General features: G+C 46.1%; 1 protein-coding gene across 1 annotated transcript; it reads left to right on the top strand.

Annotated features, from left to right (window-relative positions):
• Positions 1–1,052: 1,052 nt before the first annotated feature.
• Positions 1,053–19,849, top strand: LOC144737739 (uncharacterized). The gene is made up of 6 exons (XM_078620592.1): positions 1,053–1,193; positions 15,503–15,627; positions 16,630–16,702; positions 17,349–17,460; positions 17,567–17,618; positions 18,128–19,849. The coding sequence occupies exons 1-6, from the start codon at positions 1,131–1,133 to the stop codon at positions 18,390–18,392; spliced, it is 690 nt and encodes a 229-aa protein (XP_078476718.1). The 5' UTR covers positions 1,053–1,130; the 3' UTR covers positions 18,393–19,849.
• Positions 19,850–24,353: the final 4,504 nt, after the last annotated feature.

Below are 24,353 nucleotides of genomic sequence, written 5' to 3'. Positions count from 1 at the left end.
TCATTCCTGACTTACAATACCCTGGAGTCTACAAACTGAGTTGCGATCTTACATTAACATGCTAATCTCTCACATTACAATAGCCACCTCCGCGCCCTCGGTGTGGAAGTCGCCTTCCGACTAGCCCCGCCCACGTCGTTTATAACCCTTGGGGACCGTCCATAAATGACGTCACGCACCTAAGGGGGGGGGGGGGTCAGACATTTGTGACGATGTGTGACAAGGGAGGGGGGGGGTTGAGAAATATGACGTCACAAGAAAATGCGCAACTTTAAATAAATATAGACAACACGTTCTACTTAATTAAATATACTTTTTAATACATGTTTTTTCCGACAACAGAGTGCAGCACAACATTAAATACGCAATACAATGACAATAGTTTAAAGCGATTTAAAACAGCCTGCCTCAGCAGCTTTCCCCCTCCTTTTTAAATCCTTTATATTAAGTTCGCTTGCGTGCTTGCTTGCTTACGACCGTGCAAACCTTTCGGTCGTTTTTTAACCCACTTCCCGTGATCCAATCGAGCTGACACACAGACTCGTTGTGCGAGACAATTAATGTTCGTGAAAAAAAATTCCAAAATTTTACACTGTTTAGGGAAAACTAATTAAATATTTAATTACCAATTGTTTAATACTGCAGACAATCATCTGACCCATAGGTGGCAGCCATCTCAAGCCAGAGGACGAGAGGACTCTAGCCGCCACGCATATAAGGGATTTAGAGTGAAAAACTTTGTTTTTACGGGTTATACTTATTTTTTCCTGATGACGAGTTTTTGTTATTCTATTTTTGTTCTACGTGACTTTACCGAAAGACCCCAATAAAAAAAGTTATCCCGCGACTTTTTTTTTTATTTGGCCGTATGTTGTTGTTATTGCCCGCAATAAAACGGCTGTAAGCCGTAAGGAACTCAGCACTCAATTGCCCTGTACAAGAATACGGAGTAAACCGTATGGGTTGACAGCTATGGGATGGCTGAGACATCCTCTACATTTGTATTTGCTTCGCGTAGTTGTTGTAGGATGTCACGAAATGACGTCACGGGGTACACGACCTCATCGGTGAACGAGTGACGTCACGCGACGCGGGCGTTCGGGAAAAAGGGCGGGAAACTCGCAACCGCAATGGCGGCGCAAGGAGGGGAGAGGGAGGAGAAGACGGCGATGAGGAGCCCTGAGGAGACGTCGGTGAGAGCGACTCCCTCGCCTCTGTCAGCACGATCAATCCACCACCTCACGACTCCTCTCTGCCTGCCTCTCTCTGCGTGCGAGTCTGTGTAAGGGTTCAGGATCTGTATCCATCCTGGAGGAATCCGATGAGCCGTGAAGCTCTTTGTCGCACCTCCAGTGATCCGTTCTTCCACTGCGGTGGTGGCCGCCTACCCAGCCCCCGCTCCAACCCGCAGTGGCCGAGTCGCTACTCGCCGCAAGCAGGGATATCAACGTCGCTAGCAGCTGGGGTTGGCATCGTCCCCCTCCTGAGGGGAAATAAGTTAACGACTTTGGTTGCTGCGATGGCTGCTGTGGGAACGCGGCGGTCCAAACCTCCCCAGAGACGCGGACTGCTGCTGAGGAGGAGACCGACTCTGCCCTCGGTGACCCCGCAGTGACAATCAACTTCGCCTTTAAAGCAATCAGTGGGAGCGTGTGGCATAGCTGTCAACCCATAATAATTATCAGTGCCCGACCTTATTAGGGTGCCAATTTAGACCTACAAAGTCCCATCACAAGGGAGAAACACAAACAAATAGACACATTTGTATTGCCCGTATTGAAACGCCTGTACACACCGCATGGACTTGAAAACTCAATTTCCCAGAACAAGAATACGGCTAAACCGTATGGGTTGACAGCGATGTTGTGGTGGTGGTGATTCCCTGTCTGTATTTCAATGCACAGAGCCACCGCTGTGGACTTGTCGCGATGCCGCTCGAGGCATTGGCGGGGCTGCGTTCTGAGTTTGGCAGCGGCCCCCTCGTGGTAGTGTTATTATAACTCATAACTACTACTGTTACTACTACACCGTAGTATTATAACTATCATAACTACTACGGTTACTACCACACCATAGTATTATAACTATCATAACTACTACTGTTACTACCACACCGTAGTATTATAACTATCATAACTAATAATGTTACTACCACACCATAGTATTATAACTAGTATCACTACTACTGTTACTACCAGACCGTAGTATAATAACTACTACTGTTACTACCACACTGTAATATTATAACTACGTCTGTTACTACCACACAGTAGTATCATAACTACTGTTACTACCACACCGTAGTATTAGAACTGCCACTGTTACTACCACACCATAGTATTATAACTACTACTGTTACTACCACACCGTAGTACTATCATAACTACTACTGTTACTACTACACCGTAGTATTATAACTAGTACAGTATCACTACTGCTGTTACTACCACACCGTAGTATTATAACTAAGTCTGTTACTACCACACCGTAGTACTATCATAACTACTACTGTTACCACACCGTAGTATTATAACTACTACTGTTACTACCACACCATAGTATTATAATTACTACTGTTACTACCACACCATAGTATTATAACTAGTATAACTACTACTGTTACTACCACACCGTAGTGTTATTACAACTACTTCTAGATTTGAAGCTTTCGTGACTGCAAGGATTCATATTCTTAGGTTTTTTCGGTAAAGTCACGTAGGTAAAACATTAAAATTAATAAAAGAGAAATAAAATAAATCACGACGTTTCGGAAGCAACACAAGCTTCCGTCTTCAGGTGGAACCGTCACAGCCCAACAGCTGTATCAAGTAAATGAGAGATTACAGGAGATACCACTCCGTATATATAATGGTTGGGGGGGGGGGATGGCCCACTTTTTATTATTATGGTAAGGTGCGGTTTGAGACTATGAATAGACTGCAATACAAAATACTGAGCCTTTATTATGGAGAGGTTCGGTTTGTGACTACGCCTAGCCTACATAATAAAAGTGTGAAAAAAGAAGAAAGCTAAACCCGGTAGAAAGCTAAACCTGGTGAAACAACTGGCTGTCCATCAGTAACCTGCAATAGTTTTCTGTCAAATAAGATGGTTCAAATAAGTGTAGTTAAATCTTTTTTGCGTGGTTAATCACATCTTTCCAATGATTAAAGGTGCGGCTTGAGACTATGAATAGACTGCATAACAAAAGACTGAGCCTTTATTATGGAGAGGTTCGGTTTGTGACTACGCCTGGCCTGCATAACAAAAGTATGAAAAAAGAAAGCTTAACCTGGTAGAAAGCTAAACATGGTAAAACAAAACTGGCTGTCTATCAGTAACCTGTAATAGTTTTCTGTCAAATAAGATGGTCCAGATAAGTGTAGTTAAATATTTTTTGCATGGTTAATCACATCTTTCCAATGATTACTCAGTTTGTAACCATCATCACGGTTGAAATTATGTCTGTGTTTGTATATTTGTATGGCTTCGTGTACAAACCTTTGATGGTAGCCAGGAGGTTTGCAGAGAACCTTGGTCTCGGAAAAGACAATTGCTACAACTCGGTGGGCTCTCATGAAATTGTCTTTTCCGAGACCAAGGTGCTTGCAAACCTCCTGGCTACCATCAAAGGTTTGTACACGAAGCCATACAAATATACAAACACAGACATAATTTCAACCGTGATGATGGTTACAAACTGAGTAATCATTGGAAAGATGTGATTAACCATGCAAAAAAGATTTAACTACACTTATTTGGACCATCTTATTTGACAGAAAACTATTACAGGTTACTGATAGACAGTCAGTTTTGTTTTACCATGTTTAGCTTTCTACCAGGTTAAGCTTTCTTTTTTCACACTTTTGTTATGCAGGCCAGGTGTAGTCACAAACCGAACCTCTCCATAATAAAGGCTCAGTCTTTTGTTATGCAGTCTATTCATAGTCTCAAGCCGCACCTTTAATCATTGGAAAGATGTGATTAACCATGCAATAAAGATTTAACTACACTTATTTGAACCATCTTATTTGACAGAAAACTATTGCAGGTTACTGATGGACAGCCAGTTGTTTCACCAGGTTTAGCTTTCTACCAGGTTTAGCTTTCTTCTTTTTTCACACTTTTATTATGTAGGCTAGGCGTAGTCACAAACCGAACCGCTCCATAATAAAGGCTCAGTCTTTTGTTATGCAGTTTATTCATAGTCTCAAACCGCACCTTACCATAATAATAAAAAGTGGGCCATCCCTGCCCCTCCCCCCTCAACCATTATATATACGGAGTGGTATCTCCTGTAATCTCTCATTTACTTGATACAGCTGTCGGGCTGTGACAGTTCCACCTGAAGACGGAAGCTTGTGTTGCTTCCGAAACGTCGTGATTTTTATTTTATTTTACTTTTATTAATTTTAATGTTTTACCTACGTGACTTTACCGAAGAAAAAACCTAAGAATATTACAACTACTGTTACTTCCACACTGTAGTATTATTATAACTACTACTGTTACTACCACACCGTTTTATTATAACTATTATAACTACTGTTACTACCACACCATAGTGTTATTATAACTACTACCACACCCTAGTATTATTAAACCTATTATAACTACTGTCATTACGACACCGTAGTATTATTATACTAAGTATAATAACTACCACCGTAGTATTATTATAACTACTGTTACTACCACACCGTTGTGTTATAACTAATACTCTTACTACCACATTATAACTATTATAACTACTACTGTTACTATCACACCATAGTGTTATGATAACTATTATAACTGCTGCTGTTACTTCCACACCGTAGTAGTAGTGTAGTAGGTTCAATGAGATGTGGACGACGTAGTCGGAGGCACACTTATTTATTAACCATTTTACTCAATACAGGCCAAGGTACACAACACTCGAAGGGGTATCGGCCCCTTCACCCATCTAACAGGGAGATCCCACTATATCTATCCCGGCTAGCCTACTCCCAGGTCCTCCACTACAGAGCTAGGGGAGGCTAGCTGATCCAGCTCTGGCCAAGCTAGGATCACGGCACCCTTAGTCACCAGACCGGCTCTTACAAGAGCATCGGCTCTGAGCTCTCGGGGCCACGCCACTGGCTTGCCCTGGTCGGTCCTTAGAAGGACAGCGATCCAGGGGAGTCCCAGGGCCTATCTAGCCGGTCTTCTTTCTTCACTGGCTTAAGCTAAACACTCAACCCTGAGCCCACCGGCTCACCGCCTTATATAGCAACATCCCCCCCGAGGGGTGGGGCCGTGGGGGATCACAGCGCCGTTTCAGCCCCCCAGGCTAAACGATGCGGACGTGGATGTAAGCATCCTTCTTCGTGCGGGCATAACCACCCCTGGTGTGTTTGTTCGCCCTCCCGTAACACCTCCACAGTAGTATTATTACTATAAAGATTATCACTACTACTGTTACTACCACACCGTAGTGTTATGATAAATATAACTACTATCACACCGTACTAGTATAACTATTATAACTACGACCTACTACCACACCGTAGTGTTATTTTAACTACTACCACACCGTAGTATTATTATAACTACTACTGTTACTACTATACCGTATTATTATAACTATTTTCACTATTTTTACTACCACACCGTAGTAGTCCGGCAAAAATAATCCCCTACCTCCTCGTCGTGCCGGACGGTAATGCTGTGGTGGGCAGTGCCATGGGGGGATGGCCAATTAGGATTGGCTTTTCCCCTCATGGCATTTGTAACCACCACAGCGTTCAAATGGGGGCTCTGGATTGGTGCGAGGGACTGGTAACCCCTCCACCTTCAATTAATTAAGACAAAACCACGGATAAAATATCTAATTAATAAGCTTGTGCCGGAGGCCCCGGGGGGACAGACGTCTATGACGTTTCCTGGCCAAACCCCATTTGGCGGAGCCAGGAGATTGAATGTTTACCCTCGGGGCTCCTCCAGAAACAACTAAAAGCCACTACGGATGGCCACGTGGAATGTTCGAACACTCACTGTGGAGGAGAGGCTGCCACTTCTCTGTCGGGAGCTGGACCGGTACCGCCTGGATCTCTGTGGTATTCAGGAGGTCCGTTGGACCGGCTCTGGCTCCTGCCTCAATGAGGGGTGGACAGTCCTCTACTCGGGGCAGGAGACTACCAAACAACAGGGAGTGACTTCTTCTGAACAAAAGAATGAAGGGGGCATGGGAGCTTGGTAGTGAGGTGTGGGAAGCGGTAAGCCCCAGACTACTTTGGGCTCGCCTTCCCATCAACCGGAGGCGAGAAGTGGTGGTCGTGGTTACTTATGCCCCCCCACGAAGATGAACATCCGTGGAGGAATGCAGGCAAGGCCGATGAGTCAGATGCCTTCTATGACCTCCTGTCACAGGTGCTAGCTAAAGTGGCCCCTCGGGATCGAGTCATCCTGTTGGGCGACTTCAATGCCCGAGTTGGTCATGATGTTGGCACCTGGTCTGGAGTGATTGAAAGGCATTGGCCCGATCAGCCCAATAACAATGGTAGGAGGCTGCTAGATTTTTGTGCAGCCTATGGGCTTGTAATTACCAACACGCTTTTCCGGCATCGGCGCATCCACACAACGTCATGGATGCATGCCAGGTCCAAGCAAAAACATCTGCTGGACTACGTAGTGACAGAACAGCGGATGGTGGCCCATGTCCTTGACATCAGGACCTACCGTGGAGCGGATCTGCCCACTGACCATCGACTTGTCATCTGTAAGATGCGCCTGCCATTCTTTCACTCAGGTGGTGGGTGTACACCCAGGATGCCATTCAATCCTAAGGTGGCATGGTCTCAGCTAGCAGATGAAAGTTGCAAGCGAGAATTTAATCATCGCTTGCAGCTGGGGTTGGCATCGCACCCAACTCCTCCAGATGTCGAGGTTAAGGATTATGACTCACGCAGCTGCAATGGCTGCATTGGGTACACGGTCCAGACCTCCCAAGAGACCGTGGCTGACAGAGGAGGTGTTCAGGCTGGCAGAGAAAAAGCGACAGGTCCACTCATCGTCTACAGCATCCCATGTCAGAGAATGAGGAGGCTTACCGCAGCCTTCGCTCGGAGGTTCGGAGAGCCGTAAGGCGCTGCAAGGATGGGTAGTGGTTGCGGGTTGCTGAGGAGATGGAGTCTGCCTTAATGGCCCGCGATCACAAATCATTTAAGTCCATCAAAAAAGTTACCATCATTAGGGGAAAAACGATGATCCAATTTCCAACCCCCAGGAACAGGTTTGCAGATTTGCTGAGCATTTCTGTAAAGTCCTGGGGGAGGAGAAATCCCTCGGCATGGAAAACATCGTGGGACAAAGTGGGGATGACCCTGCTGAGGCTGTGGTGTCTCAAATATTGGAAGAAGAAGTAACCCCTTGTGAGTGGCTGGCTGAGGTGCCATCTTTTGAGGAAGTACTAAAGGCGATCCAGAGTCTGAGACCAGGAAAGGCACCGGGCAGAGATGATCTCCCAAGCGAAATGCTGAGGGAGGGTGGCGTTTGTGCACAGACTGCCCTCCATGATATCATAACAACAGTCTGGACCACCGGACGGGTTCTGCAGGATTGGAAGGATGCCCTTGTGGTCCCCCTTTTTAAGAAGGGGGACCGCACAGACTATAAGAACTACAGGGGCATCTCACTCCTCAGTATGCCAGGAAAGGTCCTGGCAAGGATTATTCAACATCGCCACGCCAGGCATGCTGAGGAGAGGCTTGCGGAGCCCCAATGCGGGCCAGTTTGGAGGTGGGTGCACTCATGGTGGAGACGATAGGACGGAGTGGTGTACCTTTTTATGGAGTTTTGGTAAGCAATAAAATCTGGATGGTCTAGCAGCAGAAGGTTTTAAGGAAAGCCGCTTGGTTGGTTTGATTAAAGATGTTGAATCAGTCTATCACCCACCTACAAACTGGCCCGATTTCTGTCTGAGACCTTGCAAACCTTCACTGGTAAGACCACCTCAGCATTACTTAACTCGGCTCACTTGATGTCTTAAATTAAGGACATCTCACTATCGCCAGGTGATTTGCTTGTCAGTTTCGATGTGGTATCTTTGTTTACCATTGTTCCTGTGCCTGACACCATTGCAATCATTGAAGATTTGGTCCAGCAAGGACTGAATGCTGATGTACCGGCCCTGGTTAGACACTGCCTCACCAACACTTCACCTGGAATTGAACATTCTACAAATAAGTTGAAGGTACTCCAATGGGTTCTCCCTTATTTCCAGTTGTAGCCAATATTTTCATGGAGAAATTTGAGACAGATGCCATCCAGGCATCCACCCTACATCCTTGTGGAAGAGATAGGTAGATGATACATTCGTCATCTGGCCACATGGCCTACCAGCTCTGGACCAATTCTTCAACCACAAATTTCATACACCCAGCCATCAAATTCACCATGGAGGGGGAAAAGGATGGCACGTTACCATTATTGGATGTTTTAATCAAAAAGAGACCTGATGGCTCAATGAGACACTGTCTACAGGAAAGCCACCCATACGGATGCCTACCTAAAACCTGACTCCCACCACCATCCATCCCAGAAGAATTCCCTCATCAAAACTCTATACCATAGAGCTCGTTGTATTTCCGACCATCACCACCTAGCCAGTGAACTGGAGCACGTACACCAAGCCCTCAAGAAGAATGGATATTCAGACTACACAATCCGTAAAGAACCATCTGAGAACCCAATCAAAACCATCACCTTGCCATACATAGCAGGGGTCACCAAAAATATTTCCAAAATCATTAGCAAACACAAGATCCAGGTATGATTCAACACAGTTTATAAAATTCGTGATTTGATCCCATCTGTGAAGGATGTGATCCCTGACATGCAATACCCCGGTGTCTACAAACTAAGCTGTGTCTGCGGCAGCAGTTACATTGGGGAAACTAAGCGACATGTCTCGGACCGGGTTCGTGAACATAAGGCAGATCTGAAACACGGTAGGACCAATATCTCAGCCGTGGATGATCATTGTTTTAACGCTGTGGGCATTGAAAGGACGTTATTAACCAGTTTAGGTCATAACTGGCTGTGTTGTTCTCTTCCTACCTACCTATGTTAGCAGTTATTTTTGACTCTGAGTTACATTCACTAACACAGCCACCGTTAACTGTGTTAGTAAATGGCAGCTTGCCATCCTTTTCCACCTCCATGTGGCGATGTCTCTTTCCGAGCTCTCTCCGAGTTTACATTTACAAGCAAATTTCTTACATACTAATCTCTTACAATACAATGGCCACGCCCACAGCTTCGTTTGTCAAGATTTATCCGATCTGACTGTTGTATATGTTGGATTATGATTTTAATAAAATTAATAAAAATTAATAATTTTCCGAAAAATGCGTAAATCGCATAAATTATGTTAATGTGTGTATTAATATGCATACATTATGATAACCACGGAGATAATCGTAGTTATTTATGCGAATGCTTGCGATTATGTTAATGTGTGCAGTTATGATAATTAAGCTTAGTTTCGTTTATCCAGAGTTGTATCAATCAGGATAACACGATTATCATTGATGAAACATTTACTGATTATCTCAGTGTTTATGTTCTGTTAGGTCTCCAATTTCATATCTCATCGCAGGCTACAGTTTTTAGGAATAAGACAGTTTTGCATGGACTTGGAAGGAACACTCGATATGCTTCTGTGTTAACAATTTTATTCTAAACAAACATGTGACATTCTAGCATGCAAGTCAAAAACATACGTCAATAAATTAATGAGCAAGATTATGCAATTAACGAAAATGAATGACTAAAACACTTATTCATTGGCGAGATTATACAATTAACTAAAATGAATGACTAAAACTCTTATTCATTGGCGAGATTATGCAATTAACGAAATTGAATGACTAAAACTCTTCTAACAACCGTAATTTCTACTTTCCCACCAGACATCTCAGTAGTTCCCCCATGTATCGAGCACAACCGGCGACTGGCGGAGTTTTAAAACAGGCATGCGACGATATTCATATGAAGGCAATAAAAGCAACTTATTATACCCCAGAGGCGAAAGTATACGTCAATAGATTCATCGGCAAGTATAAAATCCTTTTAACGAAATGTTTGAGACAAGGGTGGGTGCATGCGTGTTGTGAGAGAGTATCGGCTCTGCTTTGATTAATTCTTATGACAAAGAAACCGGTTTGACAAGATATTCTCTCTCTCTAAACGGGTCGATTCGTAATGAAGATTTCGAGAGTTTGAGTTTGCCTCGACGAATCTATTGATCGCCTATGCGATGAGCGGAACAAAAGAAAAAAAAATTAACCCGTAAAAACTAAGTTTTTCACTATAAATCCTTTATATGCGTGTTCAATGGGCCACAACCCAGCCCACATTGGTCTTTGAAACGGGCGGCTAGAGTCCTCTCGTCCTCTGGCTTGAGATGGCTGCCACCTATGGGTCAGATGATTACATTGCACCATTAAGCAATTGGTAATTAAATATAATATTTTTGTCCTAAACAGTGTAAAATTTTGGAACATTAATTGTCACGCACAACGAGTCTGTGTGCAAAATGTCAGCTCGATTGGATCACGGGAAGTGGGTTAAAAAACGACCGAAAGATTTGCACGGTCGTAAGCAAGCAAGCAAGTGAACTTAATATAAAGGATTTAACAAGTAAACCCGTAAAAACAAAGTTTTTCACTATAAATCCTTTATATGCGTGGCGGCTAGAGTCTTCTCGTCCTCTGGCTTGAGATGGCTGCTACCTATGGGTCAGATGATTGTCTGCCAGTATTAAGCAATTGGTAATTAAATATTTAATTAGTTTTCCCTAAACAGTGTAAAATTTTTGAATTTTTTTTTCACGAAAATTATTTGTCACACACAACGAGTCTGTGTGGAAAATGTCAGCTCGATTGGATCACGGGAAGTGGGTTAAAAAACGAGCGAAAGATTTGCACGGTCCTAAGCAAGCAAGCGAACTTAATATAAAGGATTTAAAAATATATTCGCCTGTGGAGGACGCGGGGATCGATCCCGCGACCTTTGACATGGGAAGCGAGGGCGCTACCAACTGCGCTACTCCGCCACGGCCTGTGGAGGGGTTACGCTCTGGGCTCTTACACTGTGACCTTCAGCCAAAGCCATGAATGAGTTCTATTTGAATATATGTAAAATAATTTTTTTTTTGCCTAAAAAGTGTAAAATTTTGGAAAAAAATTTTCACGAACATTAATTGTCTCACACAACGAGTCTGTGTGGAAAATGTCAGCTCGATTGGATCACGGGAAGTGGGTTAAAAAACGACCGAAAGATTTGCACGGTCGTAAGCAAGCAAGCAAGCACGCACGCAAGCAAGCAAGCGAACTTAATATAAAGGATTTAAAAAAGGCAAGGAAAATAACCTCACTCTTATAACCGATGGACTCTTAATCACTCGATGGGCCACGATTCCTCATGGCCAGCTGATGGTTCATGTAATTGATAATCAGTCTTCTGATAATTGACTAGGATTGATACGATGGTATGGGTGAAACAGATTGTCTCATAGGTAAGTGAGGCGTCGATGCGTGCGTGTGTGGGTCTATGAGTGGGGGAAGTTGTGGGTACGAACGACTTTCGGAGAAGGACCCTCTGGCTTGAGCGGGCTGCGGTGAGCGGCTCGCTTTCCGACTCCTCCCTCGGCTGACCCCGTACGGTGACTGACGGCGCGGCCGCGCTCGTTCGGAAGGCTTTGACTCTCTTTCTCCACTGCTGGACGATTGTTGAGTCGGCACGATGCTCGCCGTCGCTATGGACGTCTTGTCTGTTCTCATTGGGTGTTGGTCGGTGTGTGTATCAAACACACTGCGCATTCGATAGCTCTTTCTCTCTCTTGGTGGCAGCCCCCGGCTTCTCCACTGCTGGACAATTGTTGAGTCGGCACGATGCTCGCCGTCGCTCTGGACGTCTTGTCTGTTCTCACTGGGTGTTGGTCGGTGTGTGTATCAAACACACTGCGCATTCGATAGCTCTTTCTCTCTCTTGGTGGCAGCCCCCGGCTTCTCCACTGCTGGACGATTGTTGAGTCGGCACGATGCTCGCCGTCGCTCTCTCCTTGATCGCTGCCAACTTCACGCGGACACTCGCCCTTATTTCAGGCGGTGTTGCTCAGGCTCTGGACGACGCGGCTTTGCGCGCTCACTGGCTTGGAGCGCTCTGGCGATGAACAATGCTTCGTTCGTTGTCAGCGTTGAGAGGAGATGGAGGCCGAAGCCCCGTGGAGATCTGTGGTGGGGCCGAAGCCCTGGAGATCTGTGGTGAATGGATTTTTCCTCGGCTTATATCGGGAAAATCCACTCAGTTTTCCCGAGTTGTTCAAAGGCCGGGTCATATAACTTTTCCTTTGTTGTGTGCGTTTCGTCCGTGTGTGTCGTGTGCGTGTCCGTCCGTGTGTTTATTAGCTTTGAAGACACAGCTGTGTAATCATTCTGGAAGGAGCGGTGGGCTTCCTCGCGAACTGGCGTCACATAAGTTATCCATTAATCAGACCGACGATTCGCGTTCGCACCGAGTTATAAAAATCATAATCCACGTTTTTGATTATGAATAATATTTGTCGCGAAAACCTACGCGTTAAGCAAGCTTAATGATCCGCTCCCTCGCTCTGGGCGTTATATCCTTTGTCTCACACAGCTTAAGTTGTTTTTGGTTTGGAAGTTGAAATGCGACTTATTTGCTGCTTAGTTTCATTGTGATTTGATTGTAAGTGACTCCATGCATGTCGTAGCCGTGTTCACGGTATTTCATCGTGATTTGATCTCCCTATGGGAAATGTTATTTGCTCGCGTGCGAAAATCTTGCTGTCCGTGCTGCGGGGAGACAAAGACGGCTGTGCTGCGTCATTGGAGCACCCTGATGTGTGTTTATTTATTTATCTTTGGAGGCATGTGTTAATTTCCTTTCTGAGCTGTTGCCCCGACCTTTATGAGGGCCATTTCCTGGCTTGTGTGTGTGCTCCGTGGAGATCCTCTCGGGAAGACAAAGACGGCTGTGAGCTGCTCGCTTTCCATGGAGTGTTGCGTGTTGGTTAATTATGATAGACTTCTCCACCCTTAACTCTCCTAGGAGATCCACTTTAATTTCGTACTTATTATTTGACTTCTTGCTATTATTTAATCTGATATCCCGGGCTAGGGAATTTGTTTTTATGTTTTTTTTTTAGGAGCGACCCTGACTGCCATAATTATTCTTTGATGCTTCGGTCCGGCCGCGTAGAAATGATTAAGGGTACCTAATGTCCGCATGGAATTAATACATGAGGATTCAAACCCGTCTGTGCTTCTTGTTGTCAATGTTATTTCTTTGTTGAGAATATAATTATATATATTTCGTGGCCTGGTTTTGTATTGTAAAAGGGCCTTTGAAGGAATAGGTGTTATCCTAATAACCCTTTGCGACTTCCCCCCCCTTTTGTTCTTGTGTGGACTTTATGACATTTTATTGCCCTCTCTTTCATGCTTTCTGGCCTTTGAAGCGTGGTGTGCACGCCAGTTGGAAAACGGGTTTTTGTTCGTCTTTGTTCGCTTCCAAGTTGCCCCGTGTCTATTAAAAAAAATGTATTATATATGTTGGCAGGATAATTCTTAATATTAATCTAAAAAAGGGGTATATACACAACATGACATTTACATGCAAATTTAATCTCTAGCCCTACCCACTGACCCTTGGGCTACACCCATCTCAAACCTTTATAACTCACTGCCGTAGCAGTGCTCCCGCCATATATATTTTTCCTGCCTCAGCAGCTCTCCCGCTATATTTTTCACCTGATGACGCTTGCTTGTGTTGCGATCGAAACGTCGTGATATTATTATTATTTTTATTATTTTTCTATCTACGTGGCTTTACCGAAAGACCCAAATAATATGAATTCCTGCAGTCACGAAATCTTTAAGTCAAGTGTTATTATTATAACTACTGTAGTTACTACCACACCGTAGTGTTATTATTAGCACTACCATTACTACCACACCACAGTATTATTATTACTATTACTACGGTTAATACAGCACTAACGCTTGGCCGCATCACGGCCAAATATTATACATGCACACACACACGTACACACTCATACACATGTACACTTACACACTCATACACACGTGTACACTCAACAACAGCCGCCATTCCCCACTAAGTGCTGGTGATGTCACCACGGCGCCTGTGCCAGGCTAGGTGCACTTTGAGGCCACGTGAAGTGTCGAAGGTTCGCTGACACGAGGTCACGGGACAGACCCAGGTGCCATGGGTTGACTGAGATGACTGTGTCCCTTACTGTGTAAACTTGCTGCATTTTAGCTGCCCAGCGCTTCGTTCATTGTTGTGAGCGTCGCTCCTCTGCCCTGAGATGTTGTTTAGGACGACTGCCTCCAACTACCCAGTAACGTCTTTCACAAGCCTCCTCCATAGAGGCAAATCTTAACACCGCTGGTACCAGTCTTCGGCAAGTCCATTCAGCTCTACATCCTCCCGTACTGCATCAGTCCATCTCTTCTCCAGCCCGTTGCCCTTTTAGCCCCCTCTATCTGGACAAACAGAAAGAGCTTGGGCATGTGGTGGTGGCGCATGTGGGCTACATGACCCAGCGAATGCAACGCTGCCTGCCGGAGGAGCTCTTTGATTTAAGAATTTGTGAGCTCACACAATCCAGCCTAGTTAAACCAAGGATGAACCGTAGGCAGGCCAGCCTGAATGTTTCTAACCGGCGCAGATGTTCCATTAGGGGGGTCCACATTTCACAAGCACAGAGAAGGCAGGGCATGGCTGTGGCTGAAACGATCCGAAGCTTCGTCTGGAGCGACAGACCAGGTAGCTTCCACACAGCATTACACAGCCGACCAATAGAGAATGCTGTCTGACTGATTCAGAGTGAGACCTCTGCTGTCAAACTGCAGCTGGTAATAAGCACACTGCCCAGATATGGAAAACTCCACTTTCCACTCTCTACAAATGCTCCATTGTATACGTGCACACTTGTACATTTACACACTTGCACACACGTGCACAATTGCACACATGTACACGCATAAAGACAAAGGTCTTGTAGCCTATACAGAATGTTGGTTCAAGTGCTATTAGTGAGCACCTATGAAGGATGGCACTGCACACAAGGGAGGTGGTTTGGCCAGCGCCACGGTCGGCCGCCTTCATCTCTCCCGTGCTGACATTCACTACACACCACACCAGGTTCTCGTATACATCTGAATCTAAGTAAGTTGGTACATTTGTAAATGCGCAACTATTATAAGCCAGGTGATCATGACGAGGAAGATGGAAAATTGGTTATGATGTTTGCTGTCGCCATTCTTAACCGCGAGATTGACTCGAACACGGCTCGCCGGGTCGAAAGCGTGGTGCGCTATCTGCTACGCGAGCGCCGATGCCCCTCAGTTGTTCCTGTCGCGGTTGTTGCCGCTGCTGCTCGTACCTGTCACCCTCATCATCGTCCTCCCTTGTCGTCGTTGTCTCGCAGCGATCCGGCGTCCCGTTTGGCAGTCGCCCGCGGCGGGCGTCCCCATACTTCCAGACCCTCGCCGTGTCCGACTCCCAGCGCCCCGAGCTGGCCTCCCTAAGTTCGCGGGAGGATCTCGACCACTGGTAAAACGGTCGCGGCCGGCCCAAGTTCGAGTACGCGTTCTCCCTTCTTACAGTTGGCCCAACTCGGAATTGGAGCTGGGGAAAACGTCCCAAAGTCGGCAGCCTCTCGCCACCAGTGGGACGGTTCAGAACTGGTTTCTAGTGCATTGTACACGATACCCGCTTGACGACTTGAGACTCAGTAAGGTAAACAGAAGGCAGCTTTAACATTTTGTTATTATCAGTCACCCTTTCACCCTTGTCTCTACACACCAACCTGCAGCATGTTCAGAACTCATCCAGCTGACCGTTCATCAACCCACCCTGGCCACCTGCTCCCCGTCAGCTGTTCCCACAATTGGCCATTCGTCCAAATCGGCTGGCAGTGATCCAGCGCTTTGGAGGCAAGAATTGGTCACTGGGGAGACGGAGTCAGCCGGACGTAGTTCTGGCCACCCACTCCCTTCGTGTGCCCGCTAATAGCACTTGCCCCAACAGCCTGGTTAAGGAAATACAGGGGATCTTTGATTTGAAGCTTTCGTGACTGCAGGAATCCATCTCTTTGGTTCGACGTTTCGGGAGCAACACAAGCGTCCGTCATCAGGTGGGAAAGCACGGTCTGCTGCTGAGGCAGACTGTTTAAAAGGTTTGAAATGGGTGTAGGCCAAGGGTCATAAAGAAGTGGCCGGGGCTAGTGATGTTAATGTGAGAAATTAGCATTAACATAGCCACTTCCGTGCCCTCGTCAAGGAGGCCGCTCTCCTAGCTTACATTTACATGCTAATTTCTCACATTAACATCACTCGCCCCGGCCACTTCTTTATGACCCTTGGGCTACACCCATTTCACACCTTTTAAAACAGTCTGCCTCAGCAGCAGACCATGCTTTCTCACCTGATGATGGACGCTTGTGTTGCGCCCGAAACGTCGTGATTTATTTTATTTTATACCTACGTGACTTTACCGAAAGAACCAAAGAGAGGGGATCTTTGTCTTTGTGTTTCCTTATGTGCTGAATAACAGGGGAGATCAAGGATACCCCAAGACAATGCTCACACACACGGACGATGGCACGGATGTCCAGCCATTGGTGGAGGTTAAGTGGATGACCGCAAAGTGGCACACATCACTGAACATATAGATACCACTCATCACCATCATCGATCACTTTGGCTCATCATCACCAGCCCCATACATAGCTCACTACAGCACTCACCATCAGTCACCTAACTCCATCCCCAGTCATCACTCACTTATGTGAGCGACATGTGAAGGAGTGTGTGATAGTGGACAAATGTGAGTGACTATGCGAGTGCAGGGGATCAAGTGGTTGAATTTAGGCGATTGACCGTATGTTCAAGTAGTGCCTTTGTGCGTGTAAGAGTGGAGACCAGCATTGCAGAGCACTGCGCTACAAACCTAGCGACCCGAGTTCGATTTCCGCTCATGGTCAACACCAACAACGGTTATATGAACCGGTCTTGGGCCTTCCCTTGGCCGACTCAGCCTTAAATGAGTACCAGGTGCGGTGTGTAAACATCAGCCCCGGAGAGACAAAGGCGATCAGGGAAGTGCTGGCCATATCACCCCCTCGTGTGCCGTCCCGGCCTTAACAGATGTTCGCTCGCAGCATTTGCCCCAGCAGTCTCTTGAGGTGATAGGAGGAATCTCTGTCCTCTTGAGTTGGTGACCAAGCGATCGTTTGAGTGACGTGCCTCCCTGCCCACACGTCGCCACCACAGAGCTCGGGTGGCACGGCCCAGGACTCGGGTGAGCTCAGCCTTGCGGTTGCGCACGGAGAGCCGGAAGGGAACCCCAATGAGGACGTGGAACCTATCGGCGACGTCTTCTTTGGTAACGAATGCCCTCCCCCTCCACTCCACTCCCATAACTTCTCAGTTTCCTCATTCCGAGTGGAGCAACGTCTGACAACCCTTGTGTTTTCCTTGTCCCCAATTAGACTGTCAAGAAACGCTCAGCATCTTCTTGAGCGAGTGGAAGCAGCGCATGAGGTGCGGTCTTGGTCGTGAAGCCAGTTGCGCTGATGCTACCGACGGCAGTATCGCGCTTTTATTCTGCTCTCGGCTTCACGTGGTGCTCATGAGGGCCCAGCATTCCACCCCACTCCTTCTCCAGCAACTCAACTACTCTCAATGCGAGGCCACTATTTGATTCCGGACCAGATAGTTTGTATGGTCTCGTTATCATTCGTATCGTTTCTCAATTTGTGTGCTCTGTTAGCCCCGGTGTCTTATTGACCATCGCCACCATGGGCCTAAATGTAAAAAAAAACGATTGAAAATAATTTCTCACGCGCGCAACTTGGCGCTTTTATCAGGTGCGTATCGCGTGGTGTGATTAACGATCGTGTGGTTAGGGTCGGAGCTAGTTTTGTGTTGTTTATTAAAGTCAGGGCCATGGTCCGGTCGGCCCAAGTGCATGTAGAGTGCGGGCTCCACTCGGTTCGGGGTGCTGCTGGTGCCGCCACGCTCGTAACGCTGGCACTGGCGTCTCTCCGCAGCTTGAGTGAGCGCTACGAGGAGGAGATGGTTGTGCGAGCCGAGGCTCTGGTCAATTCCGGCAGGCGGCTGGTACAGAGTTACGAGCAGGAGAAGATCCGTCTCGCCGACGAGCTGCTCCATGTTCACGTGCTGCTCTCGGAGGAGTGCCGAGACCCACGCTCGCACGGACGGCTGGATGACGTCGTGGCCGCCGAACCGCCGAACCACCGACTCGACGGACGACCCCCGACCGACCGCCAGCCTACGGGTGCCCACACCGAGTAAATGACCCAACACGCATCATCCTGACCCACTGACCAAATAACTTACAGACCGATAACTCGCCACCCCATCCTATGACCCAATAAAACACTTTCGCAAAGCAACAATATATATGAACCCGACACCCGACTTGCCCACCCTCTGACTATAAGACACCGAGACCAATACAATACACCGACTTGGTGAAACTCTAACCCATCAATCGATCCATTTGACTACAAGCCAATCCACCGGATCACCAGCTGACTTACTGATCCAATAAACACTCTAACTGCCAACATACTGATCCACCAAATAACCCTATAATCTTGTCACCTAACCTCAGACTAAAGACCAGCTGACCGAATAATCCACAAACCGACTGTCCCACCAGGCTATCCCCACTGAAGGAGGAGTCGGTGTTATAAGTTAATGTTGTGTTTTTGTTCCGCATTTAGGCAGCACTGCCATTACTTTGCCATAAATGTATTTAAGCTCAGGAGTGTCTGTACACTCATCTTTACCAAATGGAAGCTGCTCGTGTTGGAAACTAGTTTAGCGCTAATGGATTTGACTAAAACCACTCGTGCATAAAACCAGTTGAAAAACTATCCTGACATTTTTCTAAATTAATACACACCGCAAGGAGGGTAGTTCCTTAAACACAATGCTCAAAGTGGTCGAGTGACATGGACGTATATTTTCCTGTACGTGCATTACACGTAATTATGTTCTCCTGTAAACGAGGGCTAATCCAAGGAAAATGTGCACAACGCACGCTGCGCTCCCACGATTTCGTCTTTACGATGAACCGTGCTTTCCATGTCACAGCGATCTGCAGGTTCTGCGCTTGTTTAGCGTGAGGCTGTAGTCATCGTTGCGATGCCGCGAGGGAGTCCGCTGAGTGGGCTCCTGCGCCCCATTGTCAATCGAAGGCTCGCGTCGCTAAGCTGTGTGCCGCCAGGCTCGTTCGGAATACGACGGTGGCGTCGTCTCTCCCTAGGTGGCTGGGAGGGCTCGGCGGGTTGTTTAAAAGTTCCTGGGAGACGCCGCTGTGTTTACACAACCAATGGGGGAGCGACGTAGGCTCGGAATGAACTCAGCAAAATGATATCACTTGAGAAGGCTGCAGATTTGTGTCTATGTCATTGTCTCGTTACCAGCTTTCGGTGAACACTTGGGTGTCACGTGTTGCACTTTATCATTCTCGCGACAGACTGCAAAGGCTGAAGTAAAATTTCCTTACACATCCACAGGTTAATCCTGATTAAAATTTGGAATGCCACAATATACGCACAGATACACGGTAAAATTACCCCCGTATTTCCAATATTCCTGTAACCGTGCTCTATTCAAGACACCTATTAACTCTTATCAGTGACACATTTAATAGTCATGTATTTTGCTGGCTGTTTTGTGTGTTTAGGTCTTTGGGAATGTCTGTCATAAACAAAAAAATAAAATGAGTTCCTTGAGTGTTATCCCCTGCATATGCGTAGACTTTCTTCGGGCACTCTAGTTTCCTGCCACACACGACGACCAATTCAGCTCCTGCCCTCGCCCTCAGGACCCTCTTGGAGATGCAGCTTGAGACCCCGAATCATTGCACCGCCGCTCCCCGAATGCAGGATTTTGCAACATTCGTCAAAAATAAAATCCATTCCAGTCATTCTCAGCACATTTGACCATATTTCACCACGCTGGTGAGTGCGAGTTAGCAAAGCATGGGTGCTGGGGGATCGGTCCAAATGTCGCTCGCCACTGATGCGTGCCGTGGATGGGAATCGAACTCGGGTCGCCAGGTTCGTAGCGTGATGCGCTAAGCACTGCGTCACCGCTTCCCAAATTCCCAAACGCAAATATTGCACCATGTACTTGTACTGTGCAAAACAAGTGTTGGCACACGCGCATGTCCTCCCTTTTTACATTTGCCATGACGCTTCTCTGAATCCCCTTGCTGGCAGGTGCTCAAGTCATCCACTCGCTCACCAGAACACTGTCATGGGGCAGCTGCAGGGAAGAGGTTTCTGATGGGGGGGGGGTATCTTTTAAACAGTGCCAGGCACGCCCCCCAATTCTCCATTTCACAGCCTCGAGACGTTTTGCACATTTGTAGATGGAGGGCTTTACATTCCTCGCTCTACATTCCCCCCAGGATGCTACTATAGGCTGACTCGGAGTGGGAAATATTGGCGTAAGGCACTACCACTAGAGCGTAAGGTATGCCTATCCATAATGTTTCAATATTGTCCTCATGATCTTATTTTATGAGTTTATTAACAGATTTATGCAAAATTATGAGGACGAAATAAAGAGAGATGGATGTGGCGTGGCACAATTTTTCCCGGTGCAGCGATCCGAAGCGTTTCAGCTGAAAGTAAACATTCAGTGTCGTGATAGAGAGAAAGAGCAGTCTAATCACAAGAGAATGAGCGATGAAGGGACCGCTTTCTACACCTTGTAGCAAGCAACCCTCCATTCTCACGCCTCTTGATACTTCTCCACTGTCTATCAATGCTCACAACACGCTCGATCGATTCTTTCCTTGTTTTTTATTTGTTCTCGTCGATTCTTTTGCATGGAAGCCCCCGTTTCATCTAGCCCGGTGCTCTCCTCCGTCCCGTGGGTATTCAGACGTGACTCGCCTCCTCTCGTGGAACGTCTGACCAGTTTCCAAGTTCTCCATTCGGTGGCCACACTTCCCCTACAAGGTGACCCTGGCAGCGCGGACCCAGGAAGCTGCGATCCTCCGTGAACGCACCAGCGCTTTTTTTCAGCATCTTTCTCTGGAGGCTTCCTGGGCTCCAGAGCTCCGGGAAGGTGGGAGGTGGCAGGTGGGTTCCAGGCAGCGTAGGCCGTTCTGGCCTTAGTGACGGAATATGGAGGGTGCTTCGGGATACAAATTAAATGTAATTAAATCAGAGTTGATGCCCCAATCATCTGGGTGGCCCAAAAGTCAGGACACAGGGTTATTGTATAGGCTGGCCCAAAAGTCAGGACATAGGGTTATTGTACAGGCTTGCCCAAAAGTCAGGACACAGGGTTATTATCGTACAGGGTAGCCCAAAAATGAGGACATGTGAAGTTATTTTTTATACAGGGTGGTCCAAAAGTCAGGACACATTGGGTTATTATTGGATAATGTGGCCCAATATTCAAGACACATTGGGTTATTTTTTTACAGTGTGGCCCAAAAGTCAGGAAACATCGGGTTATTTTTGTATGGGTTGGCTCAAAAGTCAAGACACGTTGGCTTATTTTTTATACAGGGTGGTCCAAACGTCAGGACACAGGGTTATTATACAGAGTGGCCCAAAATTCAGGACACAGGGTTAATTGTACAGGTTGGCCCAAAAGTAAATCAGAGATATTTTTGTACAAGGTGGCCCAAATGTCAGAACACATCGGGTTACTTTTGTATGGGGTGGTCCAAAACTCAAGACACGTTGGGTTATTTTTAATCAGCGTGGTCCAAAAAAGTCAGGACACAGGGTTATTAGACAGGGTTGCCCAAAAATGAGGACACAGGGTTATTGTTTAAGGGTTGGTCTTAAGGGTTGGCGTTTAAGGCTTGGTGTTCAAGGTTTGGTGTTCAAGGTTTGGTGTTTAAGGGTTGGTGTTTAAGTTTTGGCGTATAAGGTTGGCGTTTAAGGGTTGTGTTTAAGGCTTGGCGTTTAAAGGTTGGCGTTTTAATGGTTGGCGTTTAAGTTTATCGTTCAAGTGTTCGAGTTTGTGTTGGTATTTAACGCTTGGAATATGAGGGATGGTGTTTAAAGGTTGGCCTTTAAGGGTTGGCGATTAAGGGTTGGTTGTTTCAGGGTTGGTGTTTAAGGGTTGGTGTTTAAGGGTTGGCTGTATAAGGGTTAGCATTTAAGGATTGGCTTTTAAGGGTTGGCGTTTAAGGGTTGGTTTTCAAGGTTTTGGTGTTTAAGGGTTAGTGTTGAAGGGTTGGTGTTTTGTGGTTGGTGTATCAGTGTTAGCGTTTAATGGTTGGTGTTTTGGGATTCGTGTTTAAGTTTTGGCGTATAAGGTTGGCGTTTTAGGGTTGTGTTTAAGGGTTGCCGTTTAATGGTTTGTGTTTAATGTTTGGCGTTTAAGGGTTGGTGTTTAAGGGCTTGTGTTTAATGGTTGATGTTTATGGGTTGGCGTTTAAGGGTTGGTGTCTAAAGGGTTGGCGTTATGGGGCTGGCGTTTACTCGTTGGTGCTTAAAGGTTGCCGTTTAAGGGTTGATATTTAAGGTTTGGCGTTTAAGGTTTGGCGTTGAAGGGGTTGGCGTTGAAGGGGTTGGCGTTTAAGGGTTGGTGTTTAAGGGTTGGTGTTCAAGCGTTGGTGCTTAAAGGTTGCCGTTTAAGGGTTGATATTTAAGGGTTGATATTTAAGGGTTGGCGTTTAAGGTTTGGTGTTGAAGGGGTTGGCGTTTAAGGGTGTTTTTTTTTTATAAAGGTTGGCGTTTAATGGTTGGCGTTTAAGGGTTGGTGTTTAAGGGTTGGTGTTTAAGGGTTGGTTGTTTCAGGGTTGGTGTTTAAGGGTTGGTGTTTAAGGGTTGGCTGTATAAGGGTTAGCATTTAAGGATTGGCTTTTAAGGGTTGGCGTTTAAGGGTTGGTTTTCAAGGTTTTGGTGTTTAAGGGTTAGTGTTGAAGGATTGGTGTTTTATGGTTGGTGTATCAGTGTTAGCGTTTAATGGTTGGTGTTTTGGGATTGGTGTTTAAGTTTTGGCGTATAAGGTTGGCGTTTTAGGGTTGTGTTTAAGGGTTGGCGTTTAATGGTTTGTGTTTAATGTTTGGCATTTAAGGGTTGGTGTTTAAGGGCTTGTGTTTAATGGTTGATGTTTATGGGTTGGCGTTTAAGGGTTGGCGTTTAAGGGTTGGTGTTTAAGGGTTGGTGTTTAAGGGTTGGTGTTTAAAGGGTTGGCGTTAAGGGGCTGGCGTTTACGCGTTGGTGCTTAAAGGTTGCCGTTTAAGGGTTGATATTTAAGGGTTGGCGTTGAAGGGGTTGGCGTTAAAGGGGTTGGCGTTTAAGGGTTGGTGTTGAAGGGTTGGTGTTCAAGCGTTGGTGCTTAAAGGTTGCCGTTTAAGGGTTGATATTTAAGGGTTGGCGTTTAAGGTTTGGCGTTGAAGGGGTTGGCGTTTAAGGGTGTTTTTTTTTTATAAAGGTTGGCGTTTAATGGTTGGCGTTCAAGGGTTGGTGTTTAATGGTTTGTGTTTAATGTTTGGCGTTTAAGGGTTGGCGTTTAAGGGTTGGTGTTTAAGGGTTGGTTTTTACTCAAAGTATCACTCGGCCTCAAGATTTCCATTGAACTGCCCATATAGGACTCATCACTGTGATCTCTACATTGGGTCGAACTTAACATCTCTCAATGTTCGACGGCTTGTGCATCAGATCTTATTTATTCATGATGTACTTACAAAAAAATCCGCAGATTACCGGCTGGATCTCCTCTCTGTTTCAAAGAACAAATTTGACCTAAGATCTTCGCTCATTTACCAGCTTCACATTCCCTATTGCCGTACAAATACTGGAGGAAGGGCCTTTGCTATTGATGCCCCCAGAGTCTGGAATGCTATTGCCAATAAACTGCAACTTGAATCACTACCTATGAGATCTTCATTCAAAACTGCTCTAGAGGAGTTGTACACCCCTAGCTGCCACTGCAATTCAGTGGCCTAAAATACAATGTTTCGCTCCGGATGATCGCTGCAAAGTATGATCTGTGTTTTGATTTAGTGTGCTGATCTTAAAGGTGCATTGAAAAATGTTGATACTCCGACTGATACTTCTGCTGTTGTGGAGTGACTCATGCAGCCAGCTATGGCTGCAGAGTTTGGTAGTACATGTTGTTTACGTCGTTTATTGTGAAAATTCGGTCACAGTTCCTATGATCACTGTTTCATTGCTTTTATGGCTTTATTTTGGTGATTTTCGAAAAGTTTTTTGGTTTGTCCATGTTTGTTTGTTGTAGTACAGAGTTAGACTAATGGCCTTA

Source organism: Lampetra planeri, chromosome 73, assembly GCF_965212315.1.
Source record: "Lampetra planeri chromosome 73, kcLamPlan1.2.h2, whole genome shotgun sequence".
In the NCBI taxonomy this organism is placed as follows: Eukaryota; Metazoa; Chordata; class Hyperoartia; order Petromyzontiformes; family Petromyzontidae; genus Lampetra; species Lampetra planeri.
Note: the sequence above shows the minus strand (reverse complement) of the source record. Positions and strands in the feature narration are given on the sequence as shown.